Raw genomic sequence first — 12560 nt, forward strand, 5'->3', positions numbered from 1 at the left:
CTTTTTTGCAGTGTTTTTTTCCCCTGTGACTCTCTACCAAGCTTTGTTGAGCACTGATGAGAAGTTCAAGCAAGGCAAGGCCTTGTATTAATGAAATGAGTTTTGTGAACTGTGTTTGCAAAATGTATTCATCAGTTCTTTCTCACTGCCCCACCTCACACCTGACAGAACCAAGACCTGCTCTTAGCCCATGCTCTGGAAGCCCAAGAGTTACTGAAACACTTAATGAAATAAATATGCAGAAACTTCAAAAAATGCTGTTATTTTAAAAAGGAAAAATAATGGAGGGTATCAAAATTCCAACTGCCCTAAGGCTGTGCCAAATCAAATGCTAAACCTCACATATGAAACTCTCTGGTCTCCAATAAATAGGCTCTTAACCAGTTATTTGCTGTAATTACACTTTTAAAGTTGTATCACATGGAGAACAGCAGACTGGTGACAAATCAAGATCTTGGATCATACAATAAACTATAGTCCAAACCAGAAATGCAGATAGTATTTATCGATTTTAATATGTGCAGAATAAACTCAAATCCACCCAGATTTAACAACAGTTTCCAGCAGTTACAGTGCAGGCAGACAAGCCCTGTTCAAGTGATTCCATCTGGTTTGCAGACGTGTTTAAAGGGAATAATCCAATTACTGCATCATTGCATGTTAACCAGGGCTGTGTTACAACAAGCCACTTACAGAAAGTGAAACATACAATAATAAAGTAATTCCTTCAGCTTTCTGGAAGCCACAGGCAGCAGCAGAAGGGGTAATGCACTGACCAGTAAACTCTGAGTAACTTCACACTAACTCAGACCATGAAACTAAACTACACTAAAGTTGAAGAAACTGCTCTAGGCAGAGAAAGTTCCAAACTAGACTTTTAAAGAGGATTCTTCCAGCAGGGACACCAAGGCATTCAGTGGTGCTGTTTTGCTTAATTCTCCTCTCAGCAGGGTTGAAAGAAGATAAATAATTAAGGCTTAAAAGTGTTTTTAGAATCTGTGTTTATCCATGGGCAACAGTAAATGCTCAGAAAACTTCTGACCTGGGCAGTCATGAATGTCCAACTTACATCATTGAAAGTTAACTGGACCTCCTTCTTCTCTCCCAGCTTCAGAGAAGAGATGGGAAATGTGGATGTGCCAAGAGTCTCGTCCATAACATAGTTGGCATCCATGAGAGTAACCTGGAAGAGATATCTGGATATTCAATTCTACTGCAAGAAATCCCTTTTTAATTCCATCAAGCCTATGCCTCAAACAACAAAAAAAAAAAATTATATGGAAAAAGAATGGGTCTGGCCCCACCCAACCAATGCCCAGTGCCAACTAACATTTCTTTTAAACCAGGATAAGCACATGGGCAGTGGAGGTGGCACTTGAAGGAACTGAACTGCAGGAGTACACCAGGATTATTCACAACAGGATTTTCATCCCAGCACCCTTCTGGCAGCAAATCTCACCATCTTTCTAATACCTTCAAATTCTACATATAAAACATAGTATCTTCAAATTTGCAGTCAGCAAAATTTCCCGATGGAGAAACTTGTATAACTCTGTGATAGGCCAAAAAAATTCCAGCAACTTTTCAGAGAAGATGGAATCCACATACCCCAGCCTCAGCCTGGACTCTACAGACAAAGATTGTTACAGCAGTGATTTGGCAAAGTGTGCAGCATTCCAATTTATACAAAGCTGCTCTCTGTATCCAGCCAGACCTTCAAGTCTCTTCTCATACCCTCCATGTTGGAGCAGAGACCTCACCAAAATGTGATAATATCCAAAGATGGATGTGGATATGGCAGAGCACCATTCCATGCTTTTGCTCTAATCCATGTGGATCTATGTTTAGCAGACTTTTTTCCCCAGTGGCAGATTTCCAAGTCCTCAAGTAAGATATTCAGAATTTCAAATTATCATTTACACGGTTTTTATTAAATGAGATATCCAAATTCATTTGACTTACGTGGGTTTTTTTTTTACTTTGTGGCATTATATCTTCTAAAATATCACATGTTTGTGGCTTGGACTGTATCTTTTGCAGAAAACAAAAGGAATCAAGATACATTCACTTGAATAATTAGCACTGAATAATTAACATCTGGGATCAGCCTCTTCTCAGCTATAAAGAATCTTCTTCATCCTGTGCCACAAGCAACACTTTGAAATTATTAATTCTCTTTATTTTAGGACAGAGCTCATTATTTTAATGGTATTTACACTGCTCTGTTTCCTTGCAGGACTTTATGCCCATTCCTGCAATCTCTGAGTGCTGTCTCTTAAAACCAAAAGTAAAACCTTCCTAGTGGGATTTTGAAGAGCTGCTTACACTTCAGAGGGAAAACTGCACTTGGGTTAAAGCTGCAGATTAAAACAATCCAAGGAGTCACAAGGATTGTGGAGTCTGAGCTTCAGAATTCACAGAGGGTTTGGGTGGGGAGTTTACACTGCACTCCATTGCAGAATGCAAAGGTTCTTACCTACAATACCAGGTCCACAATTAACCATTATTAAATGTTGTCATCTACTCTTTGCAGGCAATTTTCAAGGAATTTTATTGCACTATCTCAGAACCAGCAACAGCCTTTAGTTACTGTAAAGATACACTTCTACCTATAATCCATCTTGCTGTGTCTGTGACTGTAGTAGTTTTATCCTTTTCAAAACCCTTGAACCAAATTTTGTCCTCAACAAATTCAAACATTCCTAGGGAAGCTGCCTAAGTGTGAGGGAGCTGAGAGCAGGGCCCAGGCTCTGCTCCAGGAAACCCAGGAATGGCACCAGAGGACCAGGCTCAGGGAAGTGATACCCAGGAAATAATTTTCCTGAATTAGTCCTTAATATCTTTTGTCTCTAGTGCAGGATACATGGGATAGTTCCTCATGATCCAACAAGCAAACCATGCATGTAATGCTCAAACTGGCAAAAGCCTTCTCCAGGAACAAAGGGACCTTGTAGGAAGCACAATTCCCTTTCATTGTGACCCAAGGCCTGATGGTCACAAGCTCAGCCTGTGTCCCAGTTGGCCAATTTAGACTGAACTCTGTAATCTTTGGTCAGAAGACAGCAGATGGCAGAGCCATCCTCTATGAAGAACAGAGCTCAAAAAGAACCCGAGCTAACCTTAAATCCTTGTCATGCCCACTCAGAAAACACTTAGACCTAACATTCAGCTCTTGTACACAGTCCGGAGAAGTTTAACCCACTGAGACTGAACAGTGGCCTGGCCAACAAGGCTGCATATTAAATGGTCCCCAGAAGAGCCCTGGGTGGGCTCCAGGTGAGGAGGACACAGCAGAATCAGCCTTTTGCTTTGTCTCCATGGGCACTTGACTTAAGCCCCACATATTCCCTGTCGGTAAGAGCTGAATCAGGGTAGGAAGCAGGGAGTACTCCACAGCTGATGTGAGGGATAACAAGCTTCTATCCCTCAGGAGCTGTCCAAGAGATGACTCACAGGCATATCTTGTAATGACTCTTCAGGCTACCCCTTGAATAATTCAATTTGTCCAACACCTCTTGCTTAGGACCATGGCTAAAACCAGGTTTAACATTTTAAACAAAGGGGTGATCCTGAAACATCAGATGCCACACATGTGTAAGCCACTGTTATTCTACCCTTTATCTCCCAGCCCAGCCATGGGATTTACCTCCAGAATATTCTCCAGATTGGGGTCCAGAATGAACTCAAAGGTCTCATTCCACACGGGGTTGATGTCGTTGTTGAAGTGCTTAGTTCTCTTCCTGCAGTCGGGGGCAGTGGGGATGAACAACTCCACGTAGGGATCTGGAGTGTCAACTGTGGAGTAGAATACAGGTCAGGCAAGGGAAAACTTCAGCTAGGGCTGGAATAATTGATATAATTGTGTGAAACCAGATCCCCTCATGGTCAGGGACAGAAAGATATCCAACTCTATAAATTACACAAATGTAATGACAGGAATGATACAATTATTCCAATAATTTCCACAACAGAAACATTAGGCTTTTAGGAGGGAAGGGGGAAGCCTTGAGTAAACAGAATGGCATAGGGACTGAGTCAAGTTTATTGGTAATACGAAAACATCTGTCAGGCAGTGGTGTTTTTAAAAGCTTTATCTTCCTCCTCTCTTTCTAGCCTTTAATGGCTTTGGCTCATGTCGCAGTAGCAAGTATTCCACAAAACAATGAAAACAAGCAGTTTTCTGTGGGTTTTGGATCCTCTTTCACCCTTTGCTGGTTTGGGAGTGATTGAGGAAATCAGTCACAGCACTGCAGTGCTGCACACAGCATAAGGAGCACGCAGCTCTGAAACACTGCCATTATCACAGCTCTGGGGAGTCACCACAGGATCAGGACCTTATTTACACAGAAGAACCCTGACTGAAAGCAGAGATATGGCAACTGCAGCTGATACAAATTACCGGGGGAGAAAAGGAAACATTGGGATATCCCATTGTATGTGTCTAAAAATAGCCATTCCTGAGAGCACAGAATGTAGCCCTAAAAATGCACTTTCTAACAAGTTAAAGCATGCAGGGGTTTTCTGTACAATGGCGGGGGGCAGAGGGGGTGTGTTTGTGTCAAACGGGGCCAGGGCCCAGATGCTTCCCAGGAGAGCAGGGGAGGTTATTTCTGCGGTTGTGATGGATCATGAAAAGCCTCCTGCTCTGCTGTGGTAAAACACCCACATCTTCCAACACTGAAACATGGCATCACAGAATATCGTGAGCTGGAAGGGATCCACAGGGATCATCAGTCCAATTCCTGGCCCTGCACAGACATCCCAACAATCTCACCCTGTCCATCCCTGGGAGCATTGTCCAAACACTCCTGGAGCTCTGGCAGCCTTGGGGCCGTGTCCATTCCCTGGGGAGCCTGGGCAGTGCCCACCACCCTCTGGGGGAAGAACCTTTCCCTTATCTCTGGCCTGACCCTGCCCTGCCTCAGCTCCAGCCATTCCCCAGGTCCTGTCCCTGGCCAGAGTGAGCTGAGACCACAGCTGTTCCTCAGGAGGAAGCTGAATCCTCTCCTCCAAGTTTGTCCTCTGCTTTAGTGAAACATTATAAAGCAAACCAATACCCACCACAAACAATTCCTTAAAGGCCTCTTTTGGAAAGAGATTAAATCCTATCATAAGGAAAAACAAGTCCAAACATTCTCCCTTGCACACATTTTAAGTCTAAAGATACCTTTTTTCAATAAAGGCAAATTTTAGAAACTGGGAGTTCAATAAGACCTTATCAATGAGATTCTTGAGGCCCAGAACCACTTCTCCCGCCTGCTGGGAGAAGAAAGAAAAGAGGAAAACAAAGAAGTTGGATAATTTCAAATCAAATCAAATGTCTTTTGGAAAAAAAACCCTGACCAACAACCAAACAAAAGGCTTTTGGAAACCAGTCACAAGGTTCCGAATGCGTCCCTGGGAAATCCTATTCAGTGTTATCCTAATCCAAGTTCTCAAGTAGTTTTCCACTGTGCTCGATACCTGTGGGGTTAAGCTAGTTGCTCCATTGAGGTGGTCTCAGTGCTCCTTGAATAACAAAGAAGCAGGTATTTAAAGCTGGGGATCAGTGTGGAAAGCCTTTAAATAGCAACCTTTATTAGCTCCTGAGGAATTATGTCTGATCTTGTCTCTTTCTTATGGGCAGGGGAACTGGGGGATCAAGCCCCAAGTCTTTCCTCACAGGCAGATGTTCCAACCTGCCTACTTTTCCATAAGTTCCTTTCAACTATTACACAAAGCTCTGCCACAAAAAATCAAGAGAAACAAGGCTCTTTGAAACTAAAAATCCATCAAGTGACAAGGTCTCATTTGCAAAGTCTTGATATCCAGGACGATTTGGCAATAAACACCCAGTCTTGCTCTGCCAAGAGAATGAAGTTGCCTACAAAAACATGGATTTTAGACAAAATCCTGATAGCTGATCAGAATTCTGAGGAAAACATCAATGCCTCCCTCTCCATTCTAATCATGCTGTGATCAGTCCCAACTCTGTTACAAAAAACTGATTTTTCTTATCAATAAAAACAGCAAATGGTTTCCTACCCAAAGCATGTAGAAACCCCAGACCTCTGACATGCAGTTCCTTTACTAAATTCCTATCAGGCAAACCCTGGTAAGTGTTGAAACAAAAACTAAAACCAAGGCATGGATTAACTAAACTTGGAAAAATCAGTCTTGGTAGTTCAGTATTGCCAAATCACCTCACTCCATCTCTTTATTAGCTTTTTAACCCAGGGCAAGTATTTAATCACCTGCCCTTTCATGTTTCAAAGTTTATTTGGAGCTATTTTCAGCTAAGAAAATGAGAATCTATTATTAACTTCCTTTTTAGATGAAGAGAAAATATACAGGAAGACTGACTTGCTTGCTCTGATTAAGATATTGCTATAAGCGATACTAAATACTTCTTTAAGATATATTAATCAAAACCTCACTCCTTGGATGGGGACCAAGAACTACCAGCAACCTGACAAATAACACAGAAGTATTCATTTAATGTATTTCAAAACACTGAAGTTAGCAAATGTACATTAAACAGACAGCATGCACTCTCAGCATGGGTGTTTTTATTCCTGCCTGGCCTTCTGCTAATTGATTTGCCAGGTAATGTTAAAAAAACTAAACTAAGCTGAAAACATAACTAAAAATAGCTCGATCACCACCGTCATCACAGAACCCCAGAATGGTTTGGGTAGGGAGTAACATTAAAGCCCATCCAGTGCCATCCCCTGCCATGGGCAGGAAGACCTTCCACTATCCCAGCTTGCCCCAAGACTTGTCCAGCCTGGCTTTGGACACTGCCAGGCATCCAGGGGCAGCCACAGCTTCTCTGGGCACCCCATGCCAGGACCTCCCCACCCTCACAGGGAAGGATTCCTCCCCAGTATCCCATCTAACCCTGCCCTCTGGCAGTGGGAAGCCATTCACTGTTGTCCTGTCTCTCCAGACCCTTGTCACACATTCCTCTCCTGCTCTCCTGGAGCCCCTTCAGGCACTGGAAAGCTACCATCTATATTTTGATTTTAAAAGGAAGAATCATTATGATGTATGGGTCAAAAGCTGATGTTCAATCACAACAAGACAATAATCTATGTCTGAGAATTATCTCTGAATCTGATGATCCTAAAGGCCTTTTCCAGCCTTAAGGATTTTGTGCTGGGGCAGCCCTGCTGGGGAACTGGTCTTTTGTTGCAGCATTTGCCTGAGATACCAAGCACAGCATCCTCAGCAGCAGCCACCTGCGGGAATTTGCAATTGTCCTCAGGACATTTCTGAGGAAAGAGTTTCTCTGCAGCTCAGCCCTGCTCGGGGTGTTCCTTATGCAAGTGCTGCCACTCCATCACCATTTCTCAGAAACAAGGCATGCTGAACCAACGATCAAGCACAAGTTTCTCAAACCTTACCTACACACTAAAAAACAGAATTAAGGCTTTCAGCACTGATGCTAACGAGGGTCCTGCAATTAGCAGCTTGAAGGCAGATGAAGTCTCGGGTATTTAACAAAATGTTGGTGATAATTCAGATTTATGGCCCCCCACCCAAAGCTCCAGGAGTTGAAGACACACATCCAAAAATGAGAGCAAAGTCAGCATTCACATCGATGTTTTTAAACTGCTACTTTAGGAATGGCTGAGAGGTAGAAAGTAAGGATTCATTGACTTTTCCTCACTTGATTTACCTCCTGGTTAAGTCATGGCTATAGGATTCTCCCTTTAAATTACATTATGAATCACCAAGTGAAACACACAGTGGACAGTAATTAGGGTCAAACATTTTCACAGTGAAAAATGAGTAATGCTTTAAGCAATCTGGCTATTAGGGAAACCTGTAAAATTTTCTGCAATGACTGGAAACCATTTGATCTTATGTTATTAGTCTGGTGAGATGGCTGTCATCAGGCCTCCATATTACTATGATTAATATTTCAGATACATGATTTATATTTCAGTCATTCCAATTTCAATTACTTCAACAGTATAATTAACAAAAAGAAACTATAGAAAGCCTGTTCAAATATAATACTGACATAGATACATGACTATCTCAAAATAAAAAGTTGTAATAACCCTTGAATTATCCACCATTAAGAGCAATCCCATTGATAAAAACTTATTTGATCCCAAATGACTGTCTTTGTGTATTTCCCACCATTTTTTTGGCTTGCTGCACCCCAGTACAACTTGTTTAGCACATACAGCTGAGCAGTCTGGCTGAGGTCAAGTCAATAAGGGGAATTGCTAGATGACCTCTCTTTCCTCGAAGGGGAAGGAAGCTAAATAAAGACAGAATTTCTATTCAAACTGTAAATTTTATGGGGCACAGTGGCACAGAAATATGAGTTGGTGTCTCTGCCATGGTCTGGAGAAAGCAGTGAATTTTAAATTCATGGGTTTTCCCAGTTTCATGTGATTTTTCAGATTTTAAAAAGGGAATTCTTAAAACCTGTACTTATCAATAACTGTCCCTCCAATCAAGGAACAGATCTTGAGATGCTCCAGACAAATCTATAGTCTAGCAGTAATGCAGATGCCAGGAGACCTGCCAGAAGGCCACAGCAACCTAAAAACCCCAGAAGTACTCACTGCTGCTTGTGTTTAAGGCACCACAGGGAATGTCAGGGCTAGTGGCTTTGGGGATTTTGCAAAGGGGTGATGCAGTGCCAGATTTCATGAGCGGAAGGTGACTCCAAGGGAAGTAAGGCAGCTCTGAAGAAGCAGCTATGCTTTGAGAAATCCTGGGATTAGGTAACACCTTCATTAAAAACTATTTGTGCCTTTTATGACAGTGCTTTTTTCATCTCTGGAGTTACCTCAGTGGAGGGAAGAACCAGCTCCCAGCACAGGCACTGCACTATCACCCAGTTCACTGATGTGGGACACCATTGCTTCAGTCTTGAAAGGGCAAAAAAACCCCAAACAAGTCAGCTTTTGGTCCAACCACATTTGTAGAAGTGCCTAGGACAAAGAAACACTGCCTTCTCTAGGTTATCTGTACACACCCATTTGCAGACACACACTGAAAAGTGACTGAAGCATTAAGCAAAATAACATTTTTCTAGTAGTGTGCCAGAGTCTAAGGGGTTTAGTTGTTTTTTTTTTTAATGAATTTAAATGCCTAGTTCTCACTGTTAAACCAGTGAGATATCTTACTCCACATGTTGGTTTTGCACAGTCTGGGTTTTGGTAGCAGGGGGGCCACAGAGGTGGTTTCTGTGGGAAGCTGCTGGAAGCTTCCACCATGTCTGGCAGAGTCAATCCCTGATGGCTTTGAAGATGGACATGCTGCTGGCCAAAACTGGGCCAATGAGAGAGGCTGTTAATGCCTCTGTGATTATTCTGTGTGTATTTAAGAAAACAATCAAAACAAAGCGGGGCACAGCTTTTTTCCTAGTCAGAGAAGAGGAGAAGGTGAGAACATGTGAAGTGGAGAAGGAGAGGGAGGAGGAGCTCCAGGTGCCAGAGCCAAGAAGTGCTGCAGACTGTGATGAGACCATGGAGAAGCAGCTGTGCCCCTGCAGCCCCTGGGGATCCACGGGGGACGCAGAGATCCACCCACATCCCATGGAGGTCCATAGCGATGCAGAGATACAGCCACAGCGAATGGAGATCCACAGGGATGCAGAGATCCATCCACAGCCCATGTGGATCCACCTGCAGCCCATAGGGTAGGTGCTCACGTGTCACTAGAGGACACGAAATGATTTACACGAATACCTCTCAGTGTCAGAACAGAAAAAGTCACCTTTATTCTCTGACTCCAGTATTTATAGATTCTCAACAATGATCAGGGATTGGATAACTAAGTTACCACTTTTCCAAGCACACTAGTCATGAGAAACATCCATCAAAAGATGTTTCTTAGAAGGAATGTGACAAACAACTTATGCTTATTGAACTTTCATGGGAAAGTAACTAAAACTATGAAAACATTATCAGAAGGCTTAATTTTCGGGGCAACACTCACACAGGAGTGGATGGATGCCTGGAGGAGGATGTGATCCAGTGGGAGACCTGGTGGAGAAAGGGCCCTGCTTCCAGGCTGGATCAGCCTGTCCTTGGAGGGCTGCACCCTGTGGAAAGAGAGAGTTGAGTTGCAGCAGTTTTGGGAGGGCTGTCTGCCGTGTGAGGGACTCACATTATGGGCGGTGTGCTGTGGCTGCTGCCTTGAGAGTGCACCCATGCTGGAGAAGTTCACAGAGAACTGTCTCCTGTGGGAGAGACCCCACGGTCTCTCAGGGGAAGGACTCCACTCCCTGAGCAGGGGAAGAAAATCTCAGTGATGAACTGACCAAAACCCACAGGCCCTGTCTCCCTGTGCTGTCGGTGGGAAGGAGGGAGGGGCTGGGTAATAAAAGGTGTTTTAAGGGTTTATTTTACTTCTCATTTTCCTCCTCTGATTCTGCTAGTAATAAATTCACTTTGTCTTTCTAAGCCGAGTCTGTTTTGGCCTTGGAGTGTTTTCTCCTGGTCCTCATCTCAACTCATGAACCCTTCATTAAATTTTTCTTTGCCCACCTGTGGCAGGTGAGGGTGAGTGAGTGACTTTGGTGGGTGCCTGGCATTTGGCCAGCATCAAACCATGACAGTCCACCACCAAAGACATGAGAAAGACAGAAGGAGGCCTGGCTCAGCTCTGACTGTGGGTCCATGGAAATGCCAGACCTGAACAGGCTAATTTGGTCTGCAGCAAGTACAGGTATGTCATCATTCCTGCTGAATTACTCCAAACCCGCAGTATGATTTTTAGTCCACATTTATGCTATCTGATGGAGTACAGATTACTCCCAGTCTGGCATAAACTCTACTAATACAGATTTACACTGGCAGCGTTTTCTGAATTGGGAAAGCAAGTTTACACTGGGTCTGTGTTTGTTATCAGGGGGCTTTAGAGGTTTTGGGACTCTCCCAGCGGCCCCTGAGCTTGATTTCCCATATTGCTGAAGTGCAGCCTCAGGGCCTGCAAGGGAGAAGAGTCTCTTCCCTTGACTTTTTAATTCAGACAACTGTCAGGAATGCTTCAAACACCCAGCACTGAGCACACATTCCCTGGATTTCAACTACCCTGTAACACTCTTGGCTGGATGCTTTGATAAAGCCTGTCACTAAAAACCATCCTTCATGTTTGAACAAACATGTTCGTTCCTGTGGTGGCAAATGTGAGGAAGGCTGATCATTTTCTCCCTCCCTTTCAGAACACATGCAGTCAGAAATACATAAATGAACATTCTTGAGTTGTAAGAGCTTTTCTTTGGTACAGATGGATCTGTGGGACAGTTGGAATCAAAACAGAAGGCAGTACTCAGATGATGAATCACAGAATGGGTGAGGTTGGAAAAGATCTCCCAAGACCATCAAGCTCAAATATCAGCCCAGCATTACCACCATGTTCACCACTAAACCTTGTCCCCAGGTGCCACATGAATATAGCTTTTGAACACCTCTAGGGCTGTGGCCTCCACTGTCGCCCTGAAAACTCAACTTCTGAGCTTGCTAACATGGTTTTCTAAGGACTTTCCCAGGACAGTAACTGTAAACATAGATATGTGTACATTCTTTCTGTTACACGTCTTGTGATGGGCATCTCTCATGGCCAGTGCAGTGAGAAAGTGTTATCCTGCCCATCCAATCCCTGGCCATGGTCACAAGCCTATAAATCCTGGGAGGAAAAATAAACTCTGCTCTTTTTCTTTCACCACACCTCGACCTGTGTTGGCGTGATCTATTCATCCTCAGCAGTAACACTCCACCACTGCCCTGACAATGTCTGACCACCCTTTCCAGGAAGAAATTCCTCCTGATGTCCAACCTGAGCCTCCCCTCACACAGTCTGAGACCTTTCCCTCTCCTCCTATCCCTGTTCCCTGGGAGCAGAGCCTGACCCACCCTGGCTGTCCCCTCCTTTCAGGGAGTTGTGCAGAGCCAGAAGGTCCCCCCTGAGCCTCCTTTTCTCCAGGCTGAGCCCCTTTCCCAGCCCCCTCAGCCACTCCTGAGACATCATACCCTTCCCCAGCTCCATTCCCTTCCTTGGCTCCAGCTTCTCAGTATCTCTCTTGTTGTGAAGCACCCCAAACTGACCCCAGCTCTGAGTCCCCAGCTCATGCTTTTAAAGTAATATTTTCAAAACTAATTAAAAGTCTCCTTCAGGCAGAAACCTGCAGAACTCCTTACCCAAGGATCTGTGGATGAGAAGACCTATGTGGATTAAAGGAAAAACAGTGAATTTTCGGGAAGAGAAATTCAGTGATAGCTGATTACCCCCCCCAAAGGCATATCCATCTCAAGGAGTCTCACTGAAGGCAGCTGAGGAGAGGACAGGATCAAGTGGGAAGCATCACATTCTTACCCTGTTCATATTTTTCCTTTACATCTCACCATCACTGATGTTCTTCCCAATTCTCCCTTGGATCAGGCATTAGCCCAACCCTAACACAACTTCAAAGCACTCCTAGGACAGGGAATGAGAGGGAAAAGAATCAAAAGCAAGAAGTCAAATTGTCACAGGGGACAAATGGCATAAACAGAGGGAGCCTCCTCCTAAATGGAGGGATTGAAAGGCTTAAGCTGGAGGAACAGTGCTGT

General features: G+C 43.9%; 1 protein-coding gene across 2 annotated transcripts in view; it reads right to left on the minus strand.

Moving 5' to 3' along the window:
- PLA2G4A (phospholipase A2 group IVA) overlaps positions 1 to 12560 on the minus strand; it is a 71198-nt gene that overhangs the window by 30407 nt on the left and 28231 nt on the right. For both annotated transcript variants that reach the window (XM_015636328.2, XM_015636329.3), the window contains exons 5-6: positions 3647 to 3795; positions 1070 to 1183 (exon numbers count right to left, since the gene is read on the minus strand). In XM_015636328.2, the coding sequence (XP_015491814.1) occupies positions 1070 to 1183; positions 3647 to 3795 (263 nt within the window). The remainder of the gene's footprint in view (positions 1 to 1069; positions 1184 to 3646; positions 3796 to 12560) is intronic.

The sequence above is a fragment of the Parus major genome, chromosome 8 (genome assembly GCF_001522545.3).
Source record: "Parus major isolate Abel chromosome 8, Parus_major1.1, whole genome shotgun sequence".
In the NCBI taxonomy this organism is placed as follows: Eukaryota; Metazoa; Chordata; class Aves; order Passeriformes; family Paridae; genus Parus; species Parus major.